The sequence below is a fragment of the Nannospalax galili genome, unplaced genomic scaffold (assembly GCF_000622305.1).
Source record: "Nannospalax galili isolate Female #2095 unplaced genomic scaffold, S.galili_v1.0 scaffold182, whole genome shotgun sequence".
NCBI classification, from domain to species: Eukaryota; Metazoa; Chordata; class Mammalia; order Rodentia; family Spalacidae; genus Nannospalax; species Nannospalax galili.
In genome coordinates this window covers 2,815,801-2,828,493 of record NW_008348662.1, presented here as the reverse complement: position 1 = coordinate 2,828,493, position 12,693 = coordinate 2,815,801, and the positions used below count along the sequence as shown (strand labels likewise).

The window sequence follows — 12,693 nt, the reverse complement described above, 5'->3', positions numbered from 1 at the left end:
ACAGGCCATGGCCCATACTAGGCTGGACTCCTGTATGGTGAGAGTGCTGTGCCAGGGCAAGATGGAGAAGGAGTAGCAGGGGTCACTCCAGGGTCCCTTTCACCTCACAGTAGAGCTGATGAACACCAGGGAGGCAGAATGCCTGAAAGGTGAGCAGTTTTCTGGCCAACCAACTAAACCACACCATCAGAATTAAGTCTGCCATGCACTGGCTCCTGAGCGTCCAATGGGGTATGCCTGTCACCAGTGCTACGGGGCTTCATGAGCTGGATGCTCAAGGGAGGGGGCAAGGATGGGGGTGGGGGTGATGCTATGGCTATTTTCCTGAGGTGTCTCTTCTGCTCCCACTGTCTTTCCTAGGTAGCTGCAAATGCCTAGGGCTCTCAGGGTGGACTCTGAGCTTAGCTACAATTACATTTGCAATTACAGGCTAGGCCCAAATGATATACTTATCAACACAAACAATCCTGAACTAAAATATGTAAAACCTGGTAAAAATAATCCATGTAACCTATTCTTGGGAGAGATTCAATATATGAGCCCCCGCCCTCACCCCCAACAAATCTCAAACTAAATCAAACAGTCTTCAAACGGATTCTAAGAGGTGCATTTGGGTAGCAATGAGGTGGCAGGTTGGTACCAGCCACAGCTCCCTCTGCTGCCCCTTCAAGCTACAAAACTAGTACATGACTTCCCATTTCACCCTTTGTCAGAGGAAACAGAGTACCTCCAACTCCCTCTGCTGGTGACCTGGTCTTGGTGTTAGGAAAGGGATGCCCTACTGGTGCTGACAGCTACAATCCAGGACCCAGGTGGCTTCCCCATAGAACAGTCAGATGCCAGTTTTCCTGAATAAAAATTCAGGGAGGGCAGAAAACAGAAAAGTGCCTTACCCATGAGGAGTGAAGAAGGGAATATTGTGAAAATTTCAGGTTTGGTACCGAGTGGATTTGCTACATGTACTCTGCCTGTGGAAGTTTCCACATGCTAGGAAACTTCCTTAGCATGCTAGATCCTGCCTAACTGGAAGGGGATCCTAAGGGAACAGGGGCCGGCCTGGGTAAAGGTATCACCTGGACATTGGAGTCCTGAACCAGGCAGAGCTGCTCCTGGATCTTGTGCAGCTCTTCCTGTTGCCACCGGATGTTGGCCTGCAGGATCCGTGTCCGCTGCTCCAGCTGGTCTTTAATGGTCTGGAACATGCTGAACTGTGCTGAAAACTTCAAAGTGGATTCAAAACATAAGCAAATCAAAGTCATTTCACCCTGGCAGACAAGCTTTGACCCTGTTCTGACCAGCCCTGCACACTTCCCGCTCCTGATCCTTAGCCATGCTTCTTAGCATCCCTGAAGAGCCATTGTCTGGCTCTGAGGTGTGTAGGGGCTGGGGACCAGGGCAGAGTGTCCCAAAGGACCCCAGCCAACCTTCCTCAGGCCAACGATGACAGCAAGCCCCCCCACTTCTCCACTCCCCAGAACCTGTATATAGGTCTGCTGCCCTGCAGGTAGGCAGCCAACAAAATCAGAGCATGATGCTTACAGGATGCTTGTGGACTGAGAGTCCAAAGCTCATCAGGTGGATAAATGATTTGGAAAATGGGATCAAAAGCAGAGTATCTGATTTTTTTTTTTTTCTCATCTAGGGCAAGGGGACCTTCACAGCACCTTTGGGTCCAGTCCTCCTAAATATGATCCTGGCGCTCTCCTAGTAGGCCTGGATCCTCCTCACTCCACGCCTTCTCTCAGGCTCACTGGTCATTACACTAGCCAATGCAGAAAAGAACCAAGGTGAAGTGCAAAATTACCACCTGATGCCTGCTTACAGGGGACCCTGTAAGAGGAATCATTTGTGTCTGCCCTTGACTTTGATTCCTGCATCCCTTCCTGAAACTGAGGTTGCCTTTAGAAAACTCTCACAAATTATCTCTGTTCCCTCTCATGTGTTCACCTGGACAGGGTACCCTCTCTGCAGGATATTGGAACGGAGATACAGGTGTGGCCCTCCTTGGGCACACAGCCCCTGCTCGGGGCTCACTTTCTTCTTTCTTTTTTCCCTTCCCTTCCTTTTCCTTTCCCCATTTCCTTCCCTTTCTTTATCCTTTCCTCTTTCCCTCTTTCTTCATTCCTCCCTCCCTCCCTCCCTCCCTCCCTTCCTTCCTTCCTTCCTTCCTTCCTTCCTTCCTTCCTTCCTTCCGGGTGAAGCTAAGAGGCCTTTTAAGACCCACCCACAGCCCCAGGGCCCATCTCAATGAAAGGCACTTTGGCATTAGACTTCATTAAACAGAAGGTTTTGCTGCTACACAAGGAGTGGAAAAAATGCCTGCCTTAGGCCAGCTTGCCCCACAGAAATTTCTGCCACAAAGTAACTCAGTAAAGCATGAAGCTGGGATTTTGAAGGAACATTCTACTGAGGAAGCAAACAAATTGCATCAGATATTTAATCTAAAAACAAGGCACAAAGCTACTATGCTGGGTTCTACATGGTTTGGAATTATTTGGGGTTGCACCCGAACCTTTAGAAGAGCTGGCACTTGTTTGACTTTGGCTGGGCATGGCAGGGGGCTGGGTAGTCATCAGGAGCCAGCCCTGTGCCCCCCGCCCCCGCCTCTAGTGTGGTGCTGATGATGGAATCCAGGGCCTTTGCATAGTAGGTAAATGCCTGACCATTGAGCCACCTCCTGAGCCTTGTCACCTTTTTATGTAAGTAGATTTACTCTAACTTAAGAGTATGAAGCAAAAGAGGCTTTTAGAAAAATGACAAGTTATCCAGACAACTACATCCCAAGATTTGGATTTACACGCCCCTCCCCCCCCATAGGATGCTACAATGACAGTAAGAGGAATGAAGGGAAATCACAGAATCTCATCCTTTAACTTGAAGTGGCTCTGAGAGGGTCTTGAAAGTCAGCAGAGCCAGATTTCTGTATGCAAAGATCTACAAATCTCCCATGGAAAATATTTTATTTATTTTATTATTTTTTAAAAATTCATGTGTCTATGTGTTTGTGTGTATGCCTCATGAGTATAGGTACCCATGGAGGCCAGAAGAGGGCATCAGACCTCCTGACATGGGTGTTGGGAACTGAACTTGGGTCCTTTGGAAAAGCAGCAATCACTCTTAATTATTGAGCTATCTCTCCAGCCCTGGAAAATATTTCTCAAAGGTGTTGTACTGAACATGTACAGAGCTTCTCTTGTTACTACTCACTGAGCAATACAATGTAACAGCTGTCTGTATAGCACTGACATTAGACTAAACACTCATCACCAGAGTGACTTTGGGTTCTATGCAAATACACCGTCATTTTACACGGGGACTTGAGTATCTGAGAACCAGGGGTCCAGGAACCAATCTGCCTGTCTTATGCAAGAATGCCTTAAACAATACAGTTGTTATCAAGTGTAGAGCATAGTACAGACCAAGGACAGTTACTATTAGGTACAGTCAAGTTCAAAAAATGAAAAATTAGAATTCCCAAAGGACCTTATACTCCTATGTGTTATAAACAGACACTTTTTGAGATGCATGGGCCAGAAGTTTAAGGAATTCTTATTTCTTCTGCCTTTGGATTGAAATAAATCACTGATTTCATACCAAATGTGCCTCGGAAACTTGAAGAGGAAAAGTACTCTTTTGATTTTTTCCCCAATGAGGCTAACGATGGACTATTTTAATTAGGAGGTTCTGGCTGAACAGCTTTTATATCACTACTCAAGCCAGACGCTAGCAAGAAGCATATGCTTGCGTGTGTCTTTCTTGTTCCAGGAAAGCATCCGAGGCCACTTCTACAAGGGCATATGTTCTGAAATGTTCCCATCAGCCATCACGGCTCTGCGCAAAAACAGAGACAGCCAAACTCTGAGAAGCGGAGCTGCTGGTGAAATGCCACCTGGGACCTAGGCTCAGTTTGTGGCAAGGGATTGGAATAACACTAAATTCTCATAAAGGAACCAAAGTCAGAGCTCTAGGCTCAGCAGGGGAAAGGCCAGTGAATTTGAACAACTGCTCTTTGTACTGAAGAGTGGATGGTCCTGCACTCAGCCTCTTGTCTGCCGGGGTGTTTCGCAGCTCTCCCCTAAAACTCATACCTGAGTCTCTCTCTGTTGTCAACCACCTTTCATTTGCCAATCTCCTAGCCACCCTTTCAAGGGATAGCTCAAGGGACACCTCATTAAGGAAGCCACCCCAGGCAGACTGTTTCCTTACTGATTCTGTGAAAACACCTGCTATACCATGGGTGTTGTTTTCTGGCAGTCTGTCCTCTTCTTTCTTTAACTCTGCATACCAAAAGCAAGGACTGTTAGAACCAGCCCCGCATCCCTAATGCCTCACTCATGAACTGACCCAAATAGAAATTCGCTGCGTGTTATTCAAACAAAGAATTGCTTAGCAAGGCTGTAATCCCTTTTTTATAAAAAATTAAGTGTAGGGCCAGGCGTGGTGGTGCATGCTTTTAATCCCAGTGTTTGATGACCAGGGGCCAGCCTGGTCTTCATAGCGAGTTCCAGGACAGCTGGGGCTACAGGGAGACCCTGTCTCAAAAAGACCAAAAAAAAAAAAAAATTAAGTGCGATATTTATAGCACTGGATTCATACCTTCTAGATCCTTCCAAAATCTTTCTGTCACATTTGGTCTAATTCAGACCTCTTCCCAAATATCATAGTCCATTTGGAGTTATACAAAAATGAAAGGAATGTAGAAAAGTGATAGTTGAACAAAGATGGCTAGAAAGATGAAAAATCAGACACCAGGGAAAAGAGCTTGGGGAATATACATGGAGGAGACATGAGTGACAGTTGAGGACAGGTATGACATGGAGTAGAGGAAGGGCATAGCTGGGCATGTCCTCTGCAGACATTGGGGAAAAATCCCCCACTCAGGGCCTTGGTACTTACATGTGCCATCTATAGCAGCACAAAAACATCCACAAATTCAAGGGTGTCCCACTTTCTTCTCAGGGGAAGTGCTGCCCTGTCCTGAGTCTGGGACTTACCTGGGTCATGGGAGCTGGAGGGCTCTGCAAGATGGTCTGAGGCAGGAGCTGCTGTGAGAGGTCACAGGATGATGGGGAAGGGAGAGGGGCCTGGGAAGAGAAGAATCTTTGTTGAACACTGCTTCTGGGCTGTCCTGGGACTCGAACTGCTGACTCTGTTGGATGGGTTCTCCAACTTAAAAGATACCTTTCCCCAAGTTCTAGGGTAAAGACCTGTATTTCCTGGCTGCACTGCTTCCTGTGAAGGGCATGTAGTTAGAATGACTTGTGGCTGGTGTGGCATACAAGTAGCTCTTGAACCAGTTCTAGGAACACTAAGAGTCCATGATTCCTGTCACTATGTGTGTTGGGCAAGGCTACCTGCCTGAGCTTGGCAGCTTTACTTCGCTTCCCTCTGCTGGCCTGTTCTGGACGCCATCCTTAGGGGACTGAGCTGCTCTTCTCCCTGGCTGATTCATTCTCAGCATGTCCCCAAACACTGTTAGCGGGTACCCTTTCCAGCTGTGGGTTTGTGTATGCGGCTCTCATCCTTCCTGCTCAACACTAGTGTAGACGGGCAGACGTGCTGTGCAGGTGTGTATCCAGGACCTCACCCTGACAAAGGAGATCAGGGCAATACCACAAGTCACTTGGAATCTGTGAAGACTCTTGCGAAGTGAGCCAATTGCTCCTTGCTCCCTGGTGACTTGGGTGGGTGATGGAATGCAACGTGCAGAGATGAGACCTTTAGTTTTATGAGCTGCTAGAGTTTTCAGGAGAAAACTAAAAGGACTTCTGAAGTTCTCCCCAAACTTTCCCTAGTCCCCAGGGGCTGTAAAGAGGAGACTGAGCAGAAAGCATCCCCCAGGACAGCAGAAAGAGGAAGTGACAGCAGGGAGATGCGCTTTGAGAAGTCCCGGCCCGGGCTGGAGAGATGGCTCAGTGGTTAAGAGCACTGGCTGCTCTTGCAGAGGACCCGGGTTCGATTCCCAGCACTCACACAGCATTCAAAACTCCAATTCCAGGGGATCCAATGCTCTCTTCTGACTTCCACAGGCATTGCACAACATGTGTACACTTACATATGTGCAGGCAATACACTCATACACATAAAATAAAAATAATAAATAAAATATAAAAAAAGAAGTCCCAGACCAAGGCCCACCCATTGGATGCTCGTTCAGGTTCTCCTGTGTCCCCGCACAGACAGAATACTGTGTCAATGATTTTGCATACAGGCTGTCACTCTGTGGCATTGTGGAGGGGTTTGGCATACACCAGTGCCACAGCCTGACACATAAACCAAGCTTCCCAAACACAGTCACCAATGTGGAACAGGTTTCAAAAGAGGAGGACCCCCAGCCATAGGCTCAGGAAATATAATCTCATGATTGAAGCTTTGAGTTCAGTCCTTAAAATTCACTTCAATTTTGTATTCTACAGACACAGATCCATGCTCATTTTGTGATAAAAATGTTCAAAATGAGTTGCTAAATAAATACCGTGGCTTCATAACCCCTGTCTGCCCCATCCCTGTTCCACCATCTTGTCCCCTCAATTCCTAAGTAAAACTGATTCCCTGGAAAGATTCAGTGAGTGCCTGTGGCCCTACAGCCCACACCTTCCCTGCTGAGAAGATCTGGATCCCACACATACCGGCATCGTAGTTGCCTGGCTGAGTCCTGGAACTGGTAACTCTTGGGGTAGGGTGGCTGATCTTGGCAAAGCTGTGGTGCTGTTCTCAGCCATCAGCTTGGTTGGAGTGGCTGTAAGAAAGCAAGGGATGGCCTTCCTGACTCAGGAATATTTCCCAGCTGGCTCAGCAAAAGAGAGGACAGTGATTTGGTGCTCAGGACTCAAGAGCTTGGCTGAGGTCTCTGATGAAGGAAGGCACCGATCATGGAAATGCTTAAGCCAGGACACAAAAGCCCAACTTGGAAGCAGGCAGAAGACACATAGTCACCTGAAGACTCCATAGCTGCCACTTGGCCCAACCACTGCCCTGCTCAAACATCTTACTTAGCTGACTTGTGTGTCACCTGTTTTGTGTTGCTGTCACTGCCAGAGTGTAGACAGGGGATGGGAATGCAGGAGGTCAGTGAGGAGTGAAACAAGGAGCAGACACCGTAGGACCCCTTCTGCTTTCTGGGTACAGATGACCTGGCCCAGCTCAGTCTTGGATCCTTCATGGGACTCTGAGTCCCTGGGTCTGATGGGGCTCCCATCCACCACCCATCCATTCATAGAATGGCACTCACAGGTGGGTTCTGACATAGCTGTGTGTGAGGATTTATGGGAACTCCTTGAGGACACTGACGGTGAAGGACTGGTGGTGAGACCCGAGGCGCCTATGTCAAGTGCATTAAAGTGCTGCTGAGGTTCCAGGCTTGAGTCCTTGTCCTGAAAAACACACACACACACACACAGACACACACAGACACATAGACACACAGAGAGACACATATGTGAGAGAGAAAGAGAGCATGTTTCAGCATTAAGAGTCCATGAATAAATGACATGACATGACTTTAGATTTAAGTATGTAGAAGAATTTGGAAGCTGCTGAGAATACTGTAGCTGTTTGGGGACATTTCTAAAGTTGTGTGGGTAGAGCAAATAGCATGTGTTGCCTAGATAGCGCTGAGAGGCTGGCATCTTATAAATTGCATTTATTTAGACCTTCTCACCTTTTATTTTGTTTCTTTTTCCAGATTTTTTCCCACTAACTTTGCATTCTCGTTTTTCCTTTAAATTGCCACCTCATCAGCCAGAATTTTGGCTTTCTGAGAAGACAAAGATCAGGAAGACATAAGGTGATGTCAACACTGGACTGTTAACATAGCTGATAAGACAAGTGTCTTTGGGCTGTCCCAGGACCCTTCCCACATTGCCTCACATGGCTGGCTCTCTGTATGGCCAAGGGGCTGGTGGTCTCCTACCTTTTGACCTCTAACTCTTCATTAACCCTGGCTTCCAGGACATTTATTTCTACCTTAAACATCTCATCTCATGATGAGAAAGCAACCATAGTAGTCTGGCTCTCATCCTTCCTTGATGGCTTACGTGGCATAGTTGTATGAAAATATGGATTATGATGCATTTTTAAGCTGAAGAAAACATTGTCATAATTCTCCTAAGACCTGTGCCCTCCCAGAAAGGTGGAAATTGCCAGTATCCACTGGACTATGGTCACAGTCTCGGTCAGGTATGTAATCTCATGTATGTGAGCCCACATGCTAGACTATCTTTGGAGTCATGGCTCTAGTTGAGGGTATATGCTGCTACCGTATATGTATGCACATGGGTACATGTATGCATGTGTATATGCTCAAAGAGAATTGAAGTGATTTGCATGCAATCTACAGGCCTTTGTGCAAAACAGAATGACGGGATGTGCCTGCCAGTGTGATGGGAAATGTTAGCCGTGAAACTGCTGCTTAGTGACAATCACTTTAAATAAGCCCCCTCTGAGGGTACCTGGCCCCTTGTGAATGGTGTGTTCTTGCTCAGTAGAGAAATCAGTGAAGTGAGGTTGAGTACTGAGACCCTTTCACAGGCATTTGGCATCACTGAAAATCACAGCAAAGCAAGCTAATCTGCATTTTGCAAACGTGTCAGTTAGTGACAGATTCAAATTTAAAAAACAAGTCAATCCATCACCACAAACAGTGAGATCTTTGTCCCAGAGCTTCTATTTTAAAAGGGGTTTTGAACCCAGTGCCCAAGATTGTATTTGTTTGTTGATGAATATGTGTATTTTTATGGGAGGGCACTCAGTTGGACTTAGGATTCCCAAAAGATCAGAAACCTGAGCGATGAGTTTCAGATTGAATAGTATATAACCATTATACCTGTTCTTCAGCAGTGATGTATGGTATGTCTGACATCTGCCTATTAGCAGCTGAATTCCATTCTCTGACGTGATGCATGGTGTGTTGTGCGACCAAGCTGGGTAACAGACACTTCCCTAAGCAATGGCACCTGTGTCATGTCAGCGTGCAGGTGATGAATCACCGTATAACCCACACAGCATGGCAGCGGGTGAGCCTCTGTAGACACTGACTGCTCTCTGATCTTTAAAGATGATTTCTCCTCCCGACTTCAACCTCGAGGGATGAGAGATGCTTCTGCTTGATCACAGACAGGCTGAAAAATTGAGCCATAGTGCTGTAAAGCCTCTGGCCAGACTGAGTTCTAGATTGCTGGACACCTTAGAACCTGAAATTCTTTACTTTCAAGTGGCATTCACCTACAGTTTAACATAGCTGAGAAAGCGTTGTGTCCTACAATTGATGAAAGAAATCCTTATTTCATAGACTAATTGGCAGCATTTCCTCTTTCTTAAAATAACACTGGCTCTTCCAGTGAATAGCTTGTTGGCTTTAATGAAAGGCAGCAGTCTTTCCTTTCTTGCATTCTCTTTGTCTTCAAACATTTGTGTGTCTACTTTAAGAAGCACCTTTGAGAAATAGGGCTCTGGTCTTCTTGTAGATGATCTCCTCGGTGCCTTGGCATTGTCTGAGGAAAACCTGGCCAGATGTAACCAGAGAATTCAGGGCAGGGGAAGGATGGAGGGAATGGGCTTTGTGAACTGAAAGACCTTTTTACAATATATAAAGTTGACACCAACATGGTTATTAACTAAGGCCCTATGGTGTAGAATCAAACACCATGGAGGGGCTGGGATATAGGTCAGTGGGAGAGCACATGCTTTGCATAGATCCTGTCCCCAGCACTACTAAACAAAAACAAAAACAATGTGAATGCCTACTAGGGGCAGTTTATCTATAGGATGCCCAGAACTTGGAGACAATACAGCGACACTCAGACTAAGAGAGGGAACAGGTGCCCTTGAATTATTCAATACTGTAGTGGGTAACGGAATTATTCCCCAGCATTTTATCTGTGGGAGAAATGCAAAGTGGGTTTTTTATAGCTATTTATTGTTGGAAAGCTGGGAAGTTGCCAAGCCATTCCTGGAGTCCAGAGGCTGTCTCTGAGTCAGCTTTTCAAGAGTGCCTTTGGGGACCTGTGCTGCTTCACTCATTTGAGGAATGAAGACACATGGCATCCACCTCAGAGGACTGTCAAGGGTTAATAAGAAAACACCCCCAAACACTTAGTAAAGGTGAAGGGCTCTACTCTTACCGTGCCAGTGTTTATCATAACATTCAAAGAAGGCTGAACCTAGCTCTTCTTTGCTTTTACTCTCTGGGAAGGGATGAGCTTACCTTCAGTGCTGAGGGGCGCACGACCTCTGTCGGTTGGTCTTCCAAAGCCAGCTCCTGCCTTCTTTCCACCCGGACATCTGCATAACTGCTCAGAAAAGAGACGACCACAGTGGAGCTGGACCATTCCAGGACGACAATACTCAAACAGGGACACGGGGCTCTCCGTGGAACACCCACTCGCAGAATAGGCAACACAAAGGAGCCCAAGGCGTGGAGCCCAAGGTGTGGCTGCTTAGAGCACTGAGGTTCATTCCCTGCTTGAGGCCATTGCAGAGATTCTAATGTTATTCTCAAGATATCTTCATGTCCAAGATGTTTTTATTACCCACTTTACTATTCTCAACCCTTTCCTGAACTCTTCAGATGTAGTATTTAAAATGTACTTTCATCTGTGGATAGGCTTCTGCCTGTAAATAATTAGAAGCGCTTCTTAAAACATGCTCATTCTGGAGGTGTATGTGGGACATGGACATAAAACTTTCCCAGTAAGTTGAATGACATTTCTCAAGACATTTTCCCTCAAACAAACCTAGAAATAGCCAGACCCAGACCACTGCTGAATCTAGGGACCCACTTTGTCACTACCATGGGTAAAGTGACACAGGGTGGTGATGACAGTGACCCTGCCTTTGCCTCCCATATGGAACTACAGGATGGAGAGCAGACTAGGACGAGATGTTGGAGTGTTTGGCACCTTATTTATTCACTCAGTTCCCACCTCCATGGTCTTTGGGTCAGTTTTTCCCACAGTTTGGGAGAGGGAGGAGAAAGGCAACTCAAAGTTAAGCCTGAAGAGCAAGGTATGGACGATGTCCAGCCTTTTCCCCTTGGGGGCAGAGGGACCCTATGGAAAAGACTCAGGCTGCAAGGCAGTGGGTGATTGGCTATGACGCAACAAATCACTGACTGCTGAAGTCCCAGGGCATGAGTTGGAAATAGATAGCAACTTTCTGAACTTGGGCATAATGTGATAAAATGGGATTAGGGTTATTGGCTGAGAAAAGATTATATCCTTCTTTTCCTCTCTTTATGCACTAAGCAAGAGTTGATTGACTGGCTGACTATTATATATGTATAGGTGTGTGCCCATCTTTATTTATCTGTTATTTATATCATCCCTCAGTGTCTGTGGAAGACCAGTTTCAGGATCCCCTTTGGTTACTAAAATCCACAAATGTTTGAGTCCCTTCCAGGGTACTATTAGCAGTGTGTGCTACTGACAATTAATTATCACTGGTGAAAAAAGAAGGGTGGTATTTACAAATCACCCTCCCACAGGCTTTAAGTCTGCTCTAGCTTCCTTATAACATTTGATACAATGTAATGCTATGCACATAGTTGGTATGCTGTGTTCTTTAGGGAAGAGCGAGAAGGAAAAATGTTTGTACATGTTCGGTATAAATGCAATTTAAAATGTTTTCTGTCAGTGGCCAGTCAAATACATGAATACAAAAAGAAGTTGATATATAGGGCTATTTTATTTTTGAAACTCTCTCTCTCTCTCTCTCTCTCTCTCTCTCTCTCTCTGACTTTTTTTTTTTTTGAGTCAGGGTCTTACTCTGGAGCCCAGACTGGCCTCACAGTTGAGATCCTCCTGCCTCAGTGCTAAGGTTACAGTTGTGTGCCACCATGCTGACCACAAAGCCTCCTTTGTAATCCAGCTTCAAGCTGACTTGTATCCTTGCCATTTCCGCAGCAGGGTGGAGGAGTAAATCATGTTTTTCCTTTACCTCTGAGAGTTGGGACCTCAGATAGGATGCACCTATATACCCTAATGAACATCCTTCCACCCTTTGGATCCCTGGTTAGCCTGAGCTGAGGGCTCTGCAAGGCCACCCAGGACCCACAGGGACACTTTCCTACAGCCAGCTTGGCTGATCTTCCAATGCTGCCTCAGTTGCCAGCAGGGGTTTTTAAAGCATTAAAAAAGGAGTACGCATTTGAGTTATTTAGAGGCAACGTTTTAATTTTCTTCTCAAAAACAGCAACAAGGGAAAGCTGGGGGATGGATAGAGATGAGGGAAAAATATGTAAGTAGGTCAGTGAAGCAGGAACTTACTAAGCAATATCCTGGCAGTCAAAGAGTTCCCAAGGCTTTCAAAGGGCCGCCTAAGAAACTCAGAGGACGTCTTAACCCTGGGGGGAGAGAGCTGGATGCGTCCCTGAGCATCTGAGTGTCCTGCTCACTCTAGATAACAGCGGAGGCTTCTCCTCCTATACAGGCCATACCTGCTGATCCTCCCATGTCTTTAGAGACCTCACCCACCCTTCCAGAGACCGCCCACAGGGTACCTGACCACTGAGTGTGTGCACACGATGAACTCGGGTTTGGAGTTCCACTGGTGGTAGGTGATGTAGTAGTGGGTCTGCAGCCAAATCCACTGCTGCCCTTTGGTCAGAAACCGGTAGCAACACGACTTCCCTTTGCCAAACTGCATCACTATGAGTAGAGAATGGATTTTGCATGTAACACATGTTAATGTGAAAAT

The 12,693-nt window shown here is 46.3% G+C and overlaps 1 protein-coding gene across 5 annotated transcripts in view; it reads right to left on the bottom strand.

Annotated features, from left to right (window-relative positions):
• Positions 1-12,693, bottom strand: part of Npas2 (neuronal PAS domain protein 2) — a 189,872-nt gene that overhangs the window by 26,001 nt on the left and 151,178 nt on the right. For all 5 annotated transcript variants that reach the window (XM_008845876.3, XM_029569735.1, XM_029569737.1 and 2 more), the window contains 6 exons: positions 12,497-12,644; positions 10,205-10,289; positions 7,232-7,373; positions 6,630-6,739; positions 4,995-5,084; positions 1,074-1,220 (listed from right to left, as the gene is read on the bottom strand). In XM_008845876.3, coding sequence (XP_008844098.1) covers positions 1,074-1,220; positions 4,995-5,084; positions 6,630-6,739; positions 7,232-7,373; positions 10,205-10,289; positions 12,497-12,644 — 722 coding nt within the window. The remainder of the gene's footprint in view (positions 1-1,073; positions 1,221-4,994; positions 5,085-6,629; positions 6,740-7,231; positions 7,374-10,204; positions 10,290-12,496; positions 12,645-12,693) is intronic.